We start from the raw sequence: 17686 nt of genomic DNA, 5'->3' as shown, positions 1-17686 counted from the left end.
TTACACTCTGTTGGAATTCGAGCAGACAGAGAGGTCTTTTTGAGGACTTTTAAAAGATGATACCTAAAGAATGAGTAGGAATGGGGACGAGGGAGGGAGGTGCACGTGTTCAAGATTAAGAGAAATCATTCAAGTGGAAGTGCTGGTGAAAGCACCCTTGAAAAAGGCCTATTTAATTCCTCCTTCTCCCAAGTAATTTCTCCGTTTGATGAACCCCATACATAGCACATATGTAACTTTTAGACCATAAGATCTCTAAAGATAAAACATATGACTTACACAGAGCACTTGATAAATATGATTTTGGCTTCAGAGGAGAATGAGGCATTATATGTGTCAACGCAAAATGCTAAGTTAAAACATTAAAAACATCTGAGGTAAGAGGTGGATTATATCATATCACTCTTCAAAATGATAGGAATAGCCTCACCTACCTAGGTGATTACAGAGACCAAAGCAGCAGGGAAGAATTGGTTCATAAAGTTCTGGAGGAAGTACAAAGTAATTATAGTTCCAATCCTCAGATGTTACTTTAAAGGCTATTTCAGGAAACATAATGAAAACCTGGTACCCATCAGAAAGAAAAAATAGCCACTCATTTTTGTTTGCAGAGCTTTTCTTCTTAAATATTGCCTTGGTATTGGCTGCTCTTTGTGTGTACTAGGGTTTTGGGTTACTGGTGGGGCGAGCCTTATCAGACCTGACAAGCTACTTCTAAAATCAAGTATTAAAAAAGAAAAAATCAAACATCCATGTCACAACTCAGGTTTCTACTGTTTTTTTAGATGCATGATCTAAAATCTTTCTGCTGCTTGGCTGAGAGGAACTAGAAGTTAGTAAATTTTAATAGAGAAGTAGATTTGGGGGTATAGCTGTTGTCTTGATAGGCCAGAATAACTGAAAATTTAAGAATCTCTTTTCCTCCCCTTAATTTATTCTAGTTCATTCAGCAATTCATCCTTGGGTTTGAGAAGGCACTTGTTTGATCCTGCCATTTCTACAGCTAAGTAAACAATAACCCTCAAATAATGAGAAAATGTACATAAGTGTGTTTTGTGAATGGTAAGGCTCTATACACAATTTTAAGGACTTACTTTTTATTATTAACTTGGAACTATTTTTGATACCAGTTTTTAAAAGCGTCCTTTTCAAGGCCAAGGATTACTTTTTCGAATGCTGTCCTATCGTATGGTGAGTTGTGGCTGAAGTATGGTAAGGTGTGGATTACAAATTCTCTAATTTGATAATTCTTAACCTTTATTTACCTTTTATTAATAGATCTTATTTTTTAAAAGTTTTAGATTTACAGAAAAATTGAGCAGACAGTGCAGAAACTCCACATATACTTCTCCCCATCCCCAGTTTCCTCTATTAATATCTTACACTAGTACGATACATTTGTTACAATTAATGTACCAATATTGATACATTGTAATTAACTAAAGTCCATATTTATTCAGATTTCCTTAGTTTTTGCCTAATGTCCTTTTTCTGTTCCAGGATCCCATTCACCTTTAAACTTACCAGTTTAGTTATGTTAGTTATATCCACATTACACCTAGTTGTCATGTATTCCTGAGCTCCTCTTGAGTGTGACATTAACCTTCATTTTTTGGGTCATGAACTGGGTTGAAAATCTGATGAAAGCTATGGATTCTCTCCACAGAAAGATACACATGCTGCAGATGTCTGATTTAAGGGAGGCTCCCCCACAGCAGATTCAGAAGCCCTGCTTTAGAGGGAATGGGTGATCTTTTTTTTTAATTAGTTTTTATTGGAGTATAGTTGAGTTACAATGTTGTGTTAGTTTCTGCTGTACAGCAAAGTGAATCAGTTATACATATACATATATCCACTTTTTTAGATTCTTTTCTCATATAGGTCATTACAGAGTATTGAGTAGAGTTCCCTGTGCTATACAATAGGTTCTTATTAGTTATCTATTTTATATATAGTAGTCTGTATATGCCAATCCCAATCTAACAATTTAATCCTCCCCTCCCATAAACCATGTTTGTTTTCTACATCTGTAGAAAGGTGATCTTTTTATTTTATTTTTTAATGTATTTATTTTTGGCTGCATTGGGTCTTCGTTGCTGCACGTGGGCTTTCTCTAATTGTGGCGAGCAGGGGATACTCTTCGTTGCAGTGCGCGGGCTTCTCATTTTGGTGGCTTCTCTTTGTTGTGGAGCACGGGCTCCAGGTGCGCAGGCTTCAGTAGTTATGGCACATGGGCTTCAGTAGTTGTGGCTCACAGGCTCTAGAGCACAGGCTCAGTAGTTGTGGCACATGGGCTTAGTTGCTCCGCGGCATGTGGGATCTTCCCAGACCAGGGCTCGAACCCGTGTCCCCTGCATTGGCAGGCAGATTCTTAACCACTACACCACCAGGGAAGTCCCCAGGTGATCTTTCAATGTCCACTTCCCCACATCAGGGCCATGCTCTACCTCTAATTTGTTGTGTGACCTTTTTGCAACCCCATTTTCCTACCTGGGCCTCAGTTTCACCACCTGTGAAATGAAGGGTTTAGTTTACCTGACGTCTAACTCCTTTTCTATCACAGTAGAAGGTGGGGGTCACTTAGAACTGTCCATATCTGAGGAACAAATGTTGGTAAGAGAAGACCAAAGCAGGTCAAGCTAGGGAAGTGGATGGGTTTATCAACGAGGAGGTTGTGGAGGTTCAGTTGGGGGAAAAGACAAAACCTGGGTTCCACTTTATGGCTCTGCGGATTTTGTAAATCATTTCCTTCCTGTGACCTTTAGCTTTCTTGTCTACAAAAATGTGGAGGCCCTGCTTCTGTTACGAAACTCCTGGGAGCAACAGTACCTAGTAGGGTATCGTCTGAGGAATTATAAGAAAGAAGATGGAGAAGGTGGGTGCAGAGGTGAAGGGCGTATCTGAGGACTGTGAGGCAGAGCTGAGGGCTCAGGAAAGAGGAACCTTCTGTACACCTTGGGGCCTTCCGACTTCACCCACACTTGGGGTCAATTCCGCCTCCATTCTGGCCCCGTCTCCGCCCCAATGCCCTCCCCTCCCCTCAGGTTGCGACGCGTCACACTTCGCATGGCCGCCACGGTGAGACGCTTTCCACCGCAGGAGGGCAGCGCGCGCGCTCTGGCGCTGCCACCTCACTCGACATCTCTGCCCGCCCTTAACCTCTTCCGATTGGCTCAGCCCGTAAGTGACATAAGTGCTCCTTATTCTACCCCGTCAGCTCCCCCAGGCTCCACCCCACCATCTCCCGGCTTCTCCCGACGCGAAGGGAAACGTAACCTCCCCACGTCTCCTCTGCCTGGGCGGAGCCGGGAAAGCAGGCTAAAGCAGGAAGGCACTGGCTGTGGCGCGCACGCGCGCGCACGCACGCACGCACGCACGCACGCCGTGGCTGGCTGGGCGGCAGGCTCGCGCCCGGGCTCGCCCCGCGCCGCGCCGCGCCGCGCCACAGGCTCGCGCACTCAGCAGGTTGGGCTGCGGTGGCTGCAGCTGTGGAGCTGGAGCGCTACGTGTGAGAGGTCCCAGACACGTCTGCGGCTCCGGCTCCGCCACCCTCGCCTCAGTCTCGGTGCCGGGTGCTGAGAGGGGAACAGCTCTAGCCTCGGGACCCCCGAGCACACCCCTGGCTGCTTCCGACACCGCCCTCCTTCCTTTCCCAGCTGCGGGCCTCGCTCGGTGCTAGGCGACTCCGAGGAGAGGCGGCGGCGACGGCTGCCTGTCTGTGAGAGGAGCCTTGTTCTCCAGCCTTGCTCCGCTGCCGGGCCCTGCAGGGGCCGAGACAGCTCGGCGCCGACCCTTCCTCTATCCTCCCCGTGAACCGGTTGGAGCGGCGTCGGTCTGGGAGGTCTCTGGGCTGAGGCGGCGGCAGCTCCTCCGGCTCCATCATGTCCGCGGGCGGAGACTTCGGGAATCCGCTGAGGAAATTCAAGCTGGTGTTCCTGGGGGAGCAGAGCGGTGAGTGCGCGGCTCCCCCACTCCTGGCAGCTGGCAGTGGCTTCCCCGCACCGCCCCCAGTGCGGCCCTTCCGTCCGCGGAGGCTCCCTGCGGGCCTCGCGGTCGCGCTTCCTTCCACCCCCTAGCCCTTGAGCCTGTTTGCCGACCCCTGTTAGCCACGCATTCCTCTTCGCCATGATCCGTCGATCGGATTCTGACCCTTCCGCCCCCCACTCCGCCCGCTCCTTTCCCCGCCGCCCGGCTCTCTCCCGTGGATCTGCCCTCCTCACTCCTCACCCCGCCCAGCCCCAGCCTCCTGTCCATCCCTTTCTTCCTCCGGTCTCCGTCGTCTCACCGACGCCAGCTCCCTTCCTTGAGCCCCACCCTTGTTCCTTGCTCTGATCCCAGTTGCTCAGCTCGATGAGGCCCACCTGGGAAGCCCCACTCCGGGGAACCGGCCCTCTTCAACCTTGCGCCGGGAGGGTGGGATCTGGGCGTTGTTTTCCCCAGAGGCTTGGCCCCGAGAAGCGCGGATCTTATGGAAGGCGGGGGGGGGGGGAGTCCTAGGAAATTCTTGGATTGTTTTCACCTAGGTGGGGAATGGGTCTGGGTTATAGAGGATACATATCTGAATTGGAGGCGACTTGATGGAATGGTTGGGGAGTGAGGGAGTGGCGGCGGCAGTAGCGGTTTTTGCCCCTTGGGTTAGGCTGTGGCCTGTTGGAAAACCTCGTTTTCTTCTCTTGACTTTCATCCCTGGCGATTCTTTTGGCTGTGTTCATGCTTTTCCAATCTCTGCCAGATGCTATGTCATGATCGTTTTACTTGGAATTTTTCACATCTCACCTCTCCTTTTTCTGCTTCAACACGAAGCGCAGTGTCTGATTCTCCTCACGGCGGTGCAAACAGGAATTACTGGAGAAATGTTAATTCCATTTCTTCTTGAGTATTTTCCAATTATATATTCAGGATTCCTTAGGGAGAGAAGGCTTTAGAATAACGAACATCTTTGTTTTGTAGGGTTTCCTTTGCGGATAGGGAGTAACAGAGTAGAGAAGGGATAGATTCATCATCCAGTTATCTAAATTCGATTCGAATATGTAATACCATTTTGGCTAAATGATTCTTTTATGGTTAATATTCCATAGTATCTGATGAGTGAAATTATTATCTCATTTACTTGGTCAGGCTCCTGCTGTCATTGTACTTTGTGTTGGGTATAAGCTTCTAATTTTCTGATGGTTGTCTCTAAAAATTACTTCTTGTGGTAATTCCAATTTTATGCTGTATTATGCAAACTTCACACTATGTAGTTTAGAGATTATCATCCTCCATTATTTTTCTCACACTTTTCCTGTCTTTAAAATTGAGACATTGAGAGATTAGTTCCTCCCGAGTCATCAGACATTGAGTTACATGATAGGTGTTTTAGGTTAGGCTATAGAAGACATTTATTTCTTTTGATTGGAAAGAAGATAACTGATATAAATTCAGAGCTCTTGTTACTGCTCTGAACTATTTACACTAATTTGTGTGGCATTAAAGTAGGTTAATAATAGTTGCAAAATTGCTTCCAGTTAGACCTGATAAATTGTTTTTCTCCTTTCATACATAATCTTTTCTCCCTGCCCTCTTACCAGGTCTCCTCTTTGCTTTTTTTTGCTATACAGATATAAACTTGTTTCTTCAAGTGACTTAGTAAGACCTATGAGATTGATCCCTGTCCAGGTATTTTATGACAGTTTCAGGACAGTGACATACATAAAATACAGCCTGTTGGTCATTATTGATAAATAGGATCTAAAGTGCTTATTGTGCACTCAGGGATGTTAATGCCTGCCTTACATTGTGATGCAGAGCTATTTAGTTTGCATGAAAAATCCATTAATCTCTGTCCTAGGAAGTTTTTAGTATGAATAGAAATCATAATTTAAGTATCTGCAGGTTTCCTTTGAATTTCTTGGGTATTTATATTCTAATTCACATTGCAGAGTTTTATGGCTTCTCATTTCTTAGTTTCTTCAAGTCTTTACTAACTCCCCTTCCACCATAATTCCTGAAGCCATCTTAGATTTTTTTTTAAGTAGACTTGATTTTTTAGAACAGTTTTAGATTTACAGAAAAATTAAGAAGATCATGCAGAGGTTTCCCATATAGCCCCACCCAATATCCCATATTATTAACATATTAGTAAGGTACATTTGTTACCATTAATGAAACAATATTGATACATTATTAACTAAAGTCTATAGTTTACCCAGATTTCCATAATTTTTATCTTTTTCTGTTTCAGCATTCAATTCAGGATACCACACTACATTTGTTTGTCCTGTCTCCTTAGGCGCCTCAGTTTTTTTTAGTATTGTGTTTACATGCTTTTTAACTCTGTGGAACTGTGAGCTTAATTATCTTTTGAGGCTACTACATTGCTAAGTAATACCATCCAGTAGCTTTGGAAAGACGGATCTCTGTTTTCACAGGCAATGTCTGTAGTTTTCTTATGCATTAGCAAAGGTCTGTAGAGTCAATGTCATCTTTTTTTCTTTTTTTAAATTAATTTATTGATTTTTGGCTGAGTTGGGTCTTCGTTGCTGCGCGCGGGCTTTCTCTAGTTGTGGCGAGCAGGGGCTACTCTTCATTGTGGTGCTCAGGCTTCTCACTGCAGTGTCTTCTCTTGATGCGGAGCACCGGCTCTAGGTATGCGGACTTCAGTAGTTGTGGCTCATGGGCTGTAGAGCACAGGCTCAGTAGTTGTGGCGCATGGGCTTTGTTGCCCTTTGGCATGTGGGATCTTCCTGGACCAGGGCTTGAACCCGTGTGCCCTGCATTGGCAGGCGGATTCTTAACCACTGTGCCACCAGGGAAGCCCAGTCCATGTCATCTTGATTTAACTCTTAATGAATTTTTTATTTTTAGGTTTTAGAATTCTACAATTCAGCTTTCAAAAACTAATCTGTGGCAAAGCCTTGTTTGTTTCCTTAATGGCATTGACCACATTTCTAATTCTTACTTGTGTTTATGTTTGTCTGTTTCCCACAGCAGAATGCAGGTCCCATGAAGATTAAAAATTATTAATTTTTTTGTTCATTGTATCCCCAGTGCCTAGAATAGTGCCAGGCTTGTAGTGGATACTCAGAATGAATGATGGTTGAATCTAATAGTAACCAAAGCTAGTAGTCATCTTTGTTACGGTGAAGTCTACATTTTTTCCTTGCACATTTAATAGTTTAACAATAACTCTTTTTATTGGCCCCACATGCAGCTTGTGGGATCTTAGTTCCCCCACTAGGGATTGAACCTGGGCCCCAGCAGTGAAAGCACTGAGTACTAACCACTAGACTGCCGGGGAATTCTCAACAATAACATTTTATACTTACATTATTTGATTGTATATAGGGATACTCCAGATGCTTGAGAGCAGGGATTCCAATAATTTATATATAACCTTTACGGTGTAACTAAAAAAAACCAAAAAAACAACTGACCAGAATTTTATACTTTTGTTTTTGAGTTGAACAAAATTAGTTTTGTTAAAGTTATTGTTAAATTATTTGCTATTAGTATAACACCTAAAAGTATGTCAAATGATTATTAAAGACATGTTCATGGAACAGATTTGAAGTTAGGTAGACTTTTTTATTTAGCTTTTCAAAAACAAGGTTCTGGGACCTCCCTGGCGGTCCAGTGGTTATGACTCCACGGTTCCACTGCAGTGGGTACCGGTTCGATCCCTGGTCGGGGAAATAAGATCCTGCATGCTGCATGACACAGCCAAAAAAAATAAGGTTCTGTATTCTATAATGAAGATGAAGTGTTTCAGTATATGAAGCCTCATATTGAATTAATGATATCAGTCTTGGTAATCTTCGTGTAAATTCTTAACAGTTTCTTTATATTTTAGTAGTATACATGCTTTAATAAAGAAATGTTGAAATACACAGCTTGAACCTGAAGTTTCTTTGAGCAACCTCTTTTGTTACCACCTTTGGCTATTGTCTTGAAATACAGAGGCAATTTTAGGAATGGTTTAGAGTAGAAGGTAATACTTACAAACAAATGTTATGAGTACAAATTAGGAAATGTAATTTCAAAAAGAAACACATACCTGGCCTGGTACTACTTATTTTTTCACTTTTTATTACCTTTTTTACATCAGTTCTTTTGAATTATAACATGCTGTGTTGGGGAAAAAGTGTCTTAATGTCAGCGACTGGGAACACTGAACAGTTTAGATTGGCTAGATCAGTGATCTTAAACTTTTTCTTCTCAAGAGCCTCTCAAGATGCTCTTACAAATTATTGAGGCTTCTAAAGAGCTGTTTATGTGGTTTATATCACTATTTACTGTGTTAAAAGTTAACTGAGAAAATTGTTTAATATTTAATTCATTTAAAAAGAGTAGTGTTAAATCCATTACATGTTGACATAATTTTAGTGAAAGAGAACTATTTTTCGAACAATAATTTAGTGAGGGAGTGGCATTGTTTTACATATTTGCAAATCTCTGTAATGTCTGATGTATTAGAAGTCATCTGCTTCTCACAGCTGCTTCTGCATTCAGTCTCTTGTAATATCACACATCACATAGGCTCTGGAAACTCCACTATACACTCATGAGAGAACAAAAGTGAAAAAAGCCAAATAACATCTTGATATTATGAAAGTGGTTTTGACCCTCAGGAGAGTAGTGGCCCAGCCAAAGGGTCCTGGAGATCCTGGGAGTTGGTGGGCTGCATTTTGAGATCTGCTAGTTTCTAGATGATATTAAGCCATTTGTATCTTGTAGCTTCATATTGCATTTATTTATTTTTTTAACATTTATTTATTATTTTTGGCTGCGTTGGGTTAGTTGCGGTGCTTGGGCTCTTCATTGTGGTGCATGGGCTTAGTTGCCTCTGGGATCTTAGTTCCCCAACCGGGGTTCGAACCCACGTCCCCGGCATTGGAAGGTGGATTCTTAACCACTGGACCACCAGGGAAGTCGCCATATTGCATTTAGAACAGTCAAAAGGAGTTTTCTCCATATCTTGTTTTGAAGTCTTAAAACTAATCAGTACAGCTAGTGATTACGAGCACAAAGTCTGGGTTTTATATTTTAGCCCTGCTCACTGACCTTGGGCAGATTATTGACTTCTTTATGCTTTAACTTCCTTATCTATAAAATAAAGATAATAGGACCTATCATATAGCACTATTGTGAAGATTAAATTAGTTAATAAATGTAAAGCATTTAGAAGAGTGCCTGGCACATGTTTACTGAAAACTCCTACTCTGTCAATTATCAATAGTTTGATAGAGCCTACTCTTAAGAAATATACATTTCATCATGGAAGAAACATAATACCTAATACAATATAGTACAATGAGTGCAGCTGCTTTGAAAAGTACAGTTAAAAGATACAGAGAAGTGACAGGGGAGCATGGAGTTTCAGGGAAGGTATTGATACATTATAAATATGACTGACTAAAAGTTTAAGGATCTTCTAGTTGAAATTCTTGAATTAGAGCATTCCAAAGTTTGAGGAGACTTGAAGAAGTCACCCAATCCATTTCTCTTAGGGCTTTAAACTGGATTGCTATTTTTCCCCTCTAACTTTATTTTTAACAGTTAACACAATCACATAGTTCACAAATCAAAATTATGTAAAAAGATATACTTTCAGAAAACTTACTGCTACCCCTGTTCCTGTGACCTCATTCCCCACCCCCTCCTCTATTAGTAATTATATATATATACCATTATGTATATTCTGGGATTTCTTTATGCAGACACAAGCAAATATGAATACAATTTTTATTCTTCCTTACATACGAGGTATCAGATCTTATTCTGCATCTTGCTTTTTTTCACTTAACAATAATTCCTAGAGATGTTTTCACATTAGTACTTAGAGCACTTTCCCATTCTGTTGTTTTGTTTCTAAATACAATTTTTTTCATTTAGAATAGTTTTAGATATACAGAAAAATTGCAGAGATAATACGGAATTCCTGTATACTCTACACCAGTTTCCTCTGTAATTAACAGCTCATGTGTACATTTTTCACAACTAATGTACCAATATTGATACATTATTATTAACCAAAGTCCATATTTTATTTCGATTTCTTTAGTTTTTTTCCTAATGTCTTTTTTCTGTTCCAGGATCCCATCTAGGATACTACATTTGATTTAGTTGTTAGATCTCCTTAGGCTGTTCTTGTCTGTGACAGTTAAACTGGACCACTCTTATTTTTTTTATTTTTTGCGGTACGCGGGCCTCTCACTGTTGTGGCCTCTCCCGTTGCGGAGCGCAGGCTCTGGACACGCAGGCTCAGCGGCCTTTGCTCACGGGCCCAGCCGCTCTGCAGCATGTGGGATCTTCCCGGATCGGGGCACGAACCCGTGTCCCCTGCATTGGCAGGCGGACTCTCAACCGCTGCACCACCAGGGAAGCCCTGGACCACTCTTAAGTTACTTCATTCTAAGAGATCTCCAGGAGAACATGTTTTGTAATTTTTAGTATTAAACTTCCCTGTTCTGAAATTCTCAAATCTATTCCCTTACTATTGTAGTTAAGTTTTTTCTTCTTAGGGAGGCAATATATACTGATAAAGACAGCTCTAGAGACAGTTATACTTTGGTTCTAATCTTGAACCCCGTGTTTACAGTGTGATCTTGGACAGTTTATTTAACCTTTCTAAATTCTTTTCATTTCTGATATGCAGTACTAACCTAGCAGTGTTGTTTTCCCCATTCTCTAAATATAGATATTATACATTTTGGTTAGATCAGTATTTAATCTTCACATTATTGTTATTAGGTAATGGTATTCACAGCTGAGCTGTGTAGTATACTGATTTATTGTACTATATTTCATATATTTTTTTTGTTTTCTTTTGTGTCACTATTTGACTTGCTTTTTTCTTAATTATCCCCAAACTCTTTACCAGTAGTGTAGATCTCAGTTATTTGAATGCATCAGGTTTGCCTGGGACATCTCTCCCAGAACCTTCTGACCTTGAGGGTAACTGTTGTATAATAGTTACCCTCCAGAATTGATGTACAACTGTCAATGTGTGATCTCCTTTACTTTCATTTTGAGGGTTTCCTTCTCTCTTGTGTTGGATGGATCCCTTGTTTCTCAGATTACTTTTTTCTTCTTTGTTTTACTCATTACGTTGAATGTATCCACCAGTAAGTAGCTTCCTAATAAAGGGAACATGGGAGGAAGTTTTTTGAGACCTTGTATGTCTGAAAATGTGTTTGTACAACCTTTACACTGAAGTTTGGTGGAGTTTAGAGATTTGGGTTGGATATATTTTTCCTTCAGAAATTTGAAGACATATATTGCCTTGTAGAGTCTAGTATTGCCATTTATGACTCTTGGTATTTTGATCTTTCATAATGATGTGTTTATTTTCATTTTATGTGCTGAGTAATAGGTATAAATATTTTCAAACTGGAAACTTAAGTTGTTTATTTTCAGGAAATTTTCTTGACTTAACTAGTATGATATTCACCTCTCCATTTTCAGTTCTCTCTGGAATTCTTATTAGACCTCCTGGATTGATGCTCTAGTTGTATCTTATCTTGCCCCTTTTTCATTTATTTGTTTCTGTTTTAATTCTTGAAAAATTTTCTCAACTTTCTTTTACCCTATTACGTTTTATTTCTGCTATCGTTTTAATTTCAAAGAGCTCTTTGTTTTCTGATTGTTTCTGTCTATAACATCTTTTTGATTCTAGTATCTTCTCTTGTTAAAATTTTTTTTAATTGAAGTATAGTTGATTTTCAACATTGTGATAATTTCTGCTGTATCTCTTGTCATTTTGAGGATATTAAAGAGATATATGGCTTTCTTTTCAATACTCAGTTTTTTGTAAATTGCTTTTCACTTATGTTTATTCTAGTTTCTCTATTTCTTGTTTGATGTGGTCCTCAAAGAACTAGTATTCTTGACTGTCTCCTTTTAAGAGTTGAGCACTAAAAATTTGATTTTAAGCTCTTTTGTGGGTTTATTGGGCTTCTCTGTAGGACAGTCTGTCTGAGTTCTTTTTGGGGGAAGAAGTCTCTGATGTTAGCTCTTTTAAGTCTTTTTGCCAGTCACATTTCTTTTTTTTTTAAATTAATTTTAATTTTTGGCTGCTTTGGGTCTTCATTGCTGCACGCAGGCTTTCTCTAGTTGCGGGGAGCGGGGGCTACTCTTCGTTGCGTTGCGCGGGTTTCTCATTGCGGTGGCTTCTCTTGTTGCACAGCACAGGCTCTAGGCGCATGGGCTTCAGTAGTTGTAGCACGCAGGCTTCAGTAGTTGTAGCTTGCAGGCTCTAGAGCTCAGGCTCAGGAGTTGTGGCGCAGGGGCTTAGTTGCTCTGCGGCATGTAGGATCTTCCCAGACCAGGGCTTGAACCCATGTCCCCTACATTAGCAGGTGGATTCTTAACCACTGCACCACCAGGGAAGTCCCGCCAGTCACATTTCTTAAAGAAGAGTTGTCCAGTGTCCTGCTGGAGAGGATAATATTGGTTGCCAGCTTTCTTGGAGCTGAATGGAGACAGGGTTTGAAGATAACATTAGAGTATATGAATTTAATTTACTTTGTTTTTTTTTTTTTTTTTTTGCCGTACGCGGGCCTCTCACCGTTGCCTCTCCCGCTGCGGAGCACAGGCTCAGCGGCCATGGCTCACGGGCCCAGGCGCTCCGCGGCATGTGGGATTCTCCCGGACTGGGGCACGAACCTGTGTCCCCTGCATCGGCAGGCGGACTCTCAACCACTATGCCACCAGGGAAGCCCTACTTTGTTTTTAATACAGTTTGTACTTCAGACTTCGCTTGACTCCTGTATTCACCAGTCCAGAAACCCTCTATTTTCCTTTCTCATAGCATAATCTATAATCTTCTGATGAAGTGGGAGAGGAACCTGGCTGTGTGGAATAGAGGAGGGGATGTGAGGGTGTCAGTCTCCCTTTTAAACAGATTTTCATCCATTCCTTTCATTTTTAGCACCACCTTTACCCTTATTTCTAGATGTACTTGGTGCCTACATTGGGGGGGTTCTCTGGCACAAATCAGATTGTTTCTCAGCTTTCCCCATTGTCAGTTTAAAATTGATCTTTATGCAATCTATTAGGTCAGGTACCACTTTGCATTTGCTTTCTAGCTTCTAACTGATTTTCTGAGAATCAACACATTTCGACATTTAGAATTGCTTAGGGTTTTCAGTTTCTGTTCTTTATTTTTCTCTTTTTTAAAAATAAATTTATTTATTTTATTTATTTTTGTCTGCACTGGGTCTCCGTTGCTGCGTGAGGGCGTTCTCTAGTTGCAGTGAGCAGGAGCTACTCATCGTTGTGGTGCACGTGCTTCTCATTGCAGGGGCTTCTCTTGTTGCAAAGCACGGGCTCTAGGTGCGTGGGCTTCAGTAGTTGTGGCACGCGGGCTCAGTAGTTGTGGCTTGCGGGCTCTAGAGCACAGGCTCAGTAGTTGTAGTGCACGGGCTGAGTTGCTCCATGGCACGTGGGATCTTCCTGGACCAGGGCTCGAACCCGTGTCCCCTGCATTGGCAGGTGGATTCTTAACCACTGCACCACCAGGGAAGTCCCTCCTCTTCTTTTTTAAAAGTATATTTTATAAAATTAAAACCAACTCATTTATATCCATGTTTATAGCAGCATTATTCACAGGAGCCAAAAGGTAGAAGCAATCCAAGTGTTCATCCATGGATGAATGGGTAGACAAAACATGGTTCTGTGTATACATACAATGAAAACTTATTCAGCCTTAAAAAGGAAGAAAATTCTGACACATGCTTTGACATGGATGAACCTTGGACATTATGCTAAGTGAAATAAGCCAATCACAAAAGGACAAATACTGTATGATTTTTTAAATTAACTGATAATAAGCATTACTGTTATCTCAACCTGCCATTGTGAGATTGCATAAAACCTTGCCCATACACCCCGCATAGACTTCTCTTTGAGATGAAGTCCAAGCTCTTCTGCCCTAGTCAGACCCTTTCAGAGTCTGGATTCTACCTTCCTATCTCTAACCTTATTGCTAGAACTCATCTTTACCTATTACTGTTAGACAGGTTTTTGGTTTTTTTTTTTAAGTTAAAAAAAATCATCATTAAGGTGTTACGTGCTGTACAGAACACACATCTTTGCATTTTAAGTTTTCTGTTCTAAGAATCATAGAATCTTACAGGTCATTTATCTATTTAATAGATGTCCACTGTGTGCCAAGCATAGAGCTAGGTCCCGGGAAATGTAGTTTTTAACAGATCAGGTATAATCTCTGTTCTCTTCTTGTTTATGGTCTAGCAGGGAGCAGTAAAGTAGATTTAAATCTTTATATTTGTACCTTCCAACCTCTGTTCTTGGACCTCCCCTCCAATCCATCCTCCACATTGATATCAGAGTGAACTTTATAAAAATGTAAATCAGAGTAACTTCTTACTAAAAACAAAAACATCTTGACTGTGCTTAATGCCACAGAATAGTACACTTAAAAATGGTTAAAATGGTAAATCTTATGGTATAGTTTATCACAATAAAATTTTTAAAAAATTGTAAAAACGCAAAAAAATCCCCACCTTTGCAGTTTTTTGGGTTTTTTTTTTGCTTTTGTTTAAATCACTCTTAGAATAAGATCTTTCCAAATGATCTACATTGCTCACACTGAATTTTTTGGCTCCTCCCCATCCATCCATTCTTGAGCATATCTCCCACCATCTCTCTCTGTTTCAGCCATACTGACCTTTTTTTTTTTTTTTTTTTTTTTTTTTTGCTGTACGCGGGCCTTTCACTGTTGTGGCCTCTCCCATTGCGGAGCACAGGCTCCGGACCGCGCAGGCTCAGCGGCCATGTCTCACGGGCCTAGCCGCTCCGCGGCATGTGGAATCTTCCCGGGCCGGGGCACGAACCCGTGTCCCCTGCATTGGCAGGCAGATTCTCAACCACTGCGCCACCAGGGAAGCCCCATACTGACCTTTTTAAAGTTATAACTCTTAACCAATCTCCATCTTGTTATATATTCCCTCTTCCCCTTTGTCAGATTAACTCCAGCTTATCCTTTAGCTTCAAGAAACTTCTTCAAGGCTTTGCTGACTTCCTCAGAGTGGTTTAGTTTCCCATTCTTTATAGGCTGTCAACACTGTCCTTCTCCTTGCTGCCTTTAATACAGTTGTAATTATTTGTCTGTTAAAATTTCTGTTTTCCATTTGTTCTGTAAGTTCCACAGAGGTAGCATTCATGAATTTATTGTTCATTGCTGTATTCTAAGCACCATTGCATAGTGCTTGGCATATAGCGGGAGCTCACTAAATATTTTCAAATAAGTGAATGATTTCTGATTTTTACCATACTTAGTTTCAGAAGGGCTTTGAGGTAGCTTGCTACCTCAAAAATACGCATAAAAGAAGATAATTAAAAGAAAAACAGAATAAGAAAAAAAAACCTAACGTAGGAGAAAGGTTTGATATGCCAAGTATCTGGTATGAATCTGAAGAGTCAGTGGCTCAAGATGAGGAAAATGATAACTCGGAAAAGGCTATTGGATTTATCAAGAACTAATTGCTAATTTTTAAAAAGTGGTCTCAGTAGAGTTTTGGAGAGTCAAGAAGTCAGTCGTTGTAAATGGCATATTTGAAGAGTGAGTGTGATTTAACCAAATATGTTTTTGGGTTCTTAAAGTATTATTTAACCCCTTTATTATGGGAAAATTTAAACATATAAAAAGGTACAGAGAATAGTGTCATGAACCCCCATAAACTCGTACTCAGCTTCAACAATTATCCCCCACATACCAGAGTGAGTTGAAGAAAATCCCGTATATCCTATCATCGCAAATATTTTTGTATGATTGCTAAAAGATGAGAACTTTCTTATTGGTATATTCTTGACATTCATGGATATAGTTGCCCACAGAGGCCTTTATTTTTGGGATACTTTGCATTACATGGTTTGAGACTTAACATTTTAGGATGTCTAAATCTTTGCTATCAAATTGAACTTTCTCTGATGGAGGAACTGTCCCATATTTGTGCTGTTTAATATGGTGATGGCTACAGTGACTGAGAACTGATTTCAAAATTTTATTTCACTTTAATTTCAGTAGTCTCATGTGGCTAATTAACCCTTTATCTGTCTTTAACCATCCTCTTAAAACTGAAGAATATCCCTTTCAGAAATCTGTGCATGTGTACTTTAAATTATCTACATAATCAAGGTGAGTTAAGTTGATTATAATAGGGAAATAGAGAATGTGATGACTCATGAATTTAGACAGATTTTAGGCCACCTCTGGACTAAAGATATTTTGATCTGTAGTACTTAAGGCTGCATAAAATCCATTCTTAGATCTTTTAAATCTCTGTCCTTGGTGTCTAGCATAATGTCCTTCATACAGGCAACCATAAAATATTGAATCTGTCCAGTCATTAGGAATCTGAGTAAACAGGTCTTTCTTCTTTAAGCAGGTGACAGAAGCACTAATATATTGACATTAAGTAAATAGGACAAGACTAGATGGCTATTGAAGTTACAAATTTGCAAACCTTTTATGTTTGTTTATCAAGTTGTTTAATATGGAATGTTTCTTTCCTTCGGCCTGTGAAACTTCTATAGTTAATGTGATATGGGGGAAAAGTTATGGGGCAGGAGTTAGGGATACTGAACTGTGGTCTTTGCTCCGCCACCTTATACATTATGAGCTCTTAAAGCGTTCATTTTAACCTCTCTAGGTAAAATGAGAAGAATCTACCCATATAATATGGCTTGCATAGATGGTCCTCTGTAGGCTCCACCCAGGGACTTACTGTCAGCACCCTCTCATATATTCCTACCTATTTAATGCTCTCAGAGCTTTCAGAAATTGAAAGTAGTTCCTCTTCACAGAAAGACTGAGTACGTTTAGTTTTATTTATTTATATATTTAAAATTTTATTTATTTATTTTTGGCTGTGTTGGGTCTTCATCGCTGCTCATGGGCTTTCTCTAGTTGCAGCGAGCGGGGGCTGCTCTTCATTGCGGTGCGTGGCCTTCTCATTGCGGTGGCTTCTCTTGTTGCAGAGCACGGGCTCTACACACGTGGGCTTCAGTAGTTGTGGCACGAGGGCTCAGTAGTTGTGGCTCACGGGCTCTAGAGCACAGGCTCAGTAGTTGTGGCGCACGGGCTTAGTTAGTTGCTCCGTGGCATATGGGATCTTCCCAGACCAGGGATCGAACCCGTGTCCCCTGCATTGGCAGGTAGATTCTTAACCACTGCACCACCAGAGAAGCCCCCCCTTTTTTTAAAAAAAAATATTTATTTATTTTTGGCTGCATTGGGACATTTAGTTTTAAATAAAGCATTCCTTTTGTTCTTTCAAAATTCTTTAGTTGAACTTTCCTCTCCAAAATATTGTACATTTGTTTTCAAAACCTCTGATACTGCAATAATTAGTCTTCTATGTGAAAACAATCTAAATAGTTATTTCAACCTCAGTCTGATTGATATTATTCTAAATACTGTGATTTATTTTTATTTTTCAGAATTTTTTCATTTGTGCCTGGTTATGGCTTGAAGTGTGTTCTTCCCAAATTCGTATGTTGAAGTTTAACCTCTAGTACCTCAGATGCAACTGGTTAAGGTGAGGTCCTCCTGGGGTAGGATGGGCCACTATACAGTATGACTCGTGTCCTTAAAAAAAGGGGAAATTTGGACACAGATATATACAGAGAGAATGCTGTCTGAAGGTGAAGGCAGAGATCAGGGTGATGCTTCTGTACACCAAGG

The 17686-nt window shown here is 40.8% G+C and overlaps 1 protein-coding gene across 9 annotated transcripts in view; it reads left to right on the top strand.

The window, feature by feature from the left end:
• Positions 1 to 3364: 3364 nt before the first annotated feature.
• RAB6A (RAB6A, member RAS oncogene family) overlaps positions 3365 to 17686 on the top strand; it is an 88274-nt gene continuing 73952 nt past the window's right edge. For 2 of the 9 annotated variants that reach the window (XM_049714280.1, XM_049714279.1), the window contains exon 1: positions 3366 to 3951. In XM_049714280.1, coding sequence (XP_049570237.1) covers positions 3882 to 3951 — 70 coding nt within the window. In that variant the 5' untranslated portion in view covers positions 3366 to 3881. Of the gene's footprint in view, positions 3952 to 17442; positions 17541 to 17686 lie in introns of all 9 variants that reach the window. The other 7 variants (XM_049714281.1, XM_033405680.2, XM_033405679.2 and 4 more) reach the window with 7 other exon arrangements.

This window comes from Orcinus orca, chromosome 8, assembly GCF_937001465.1.
Source record: "Orcinus orca chromosome 8, mOrcOrc1.1, whole genome shotgun sequence".
Classification (NCBI taxonomy): Eukaryota; Metazoa; Chordata; class Mammalia; order Artiodactyla; family Delphinidae; genus Orcinus; species Orcinus orca.
Note: the sequence above shows the minus strand (reverse complement) of the source record. Positions and strands in the feature narration are given on the sequence as shown.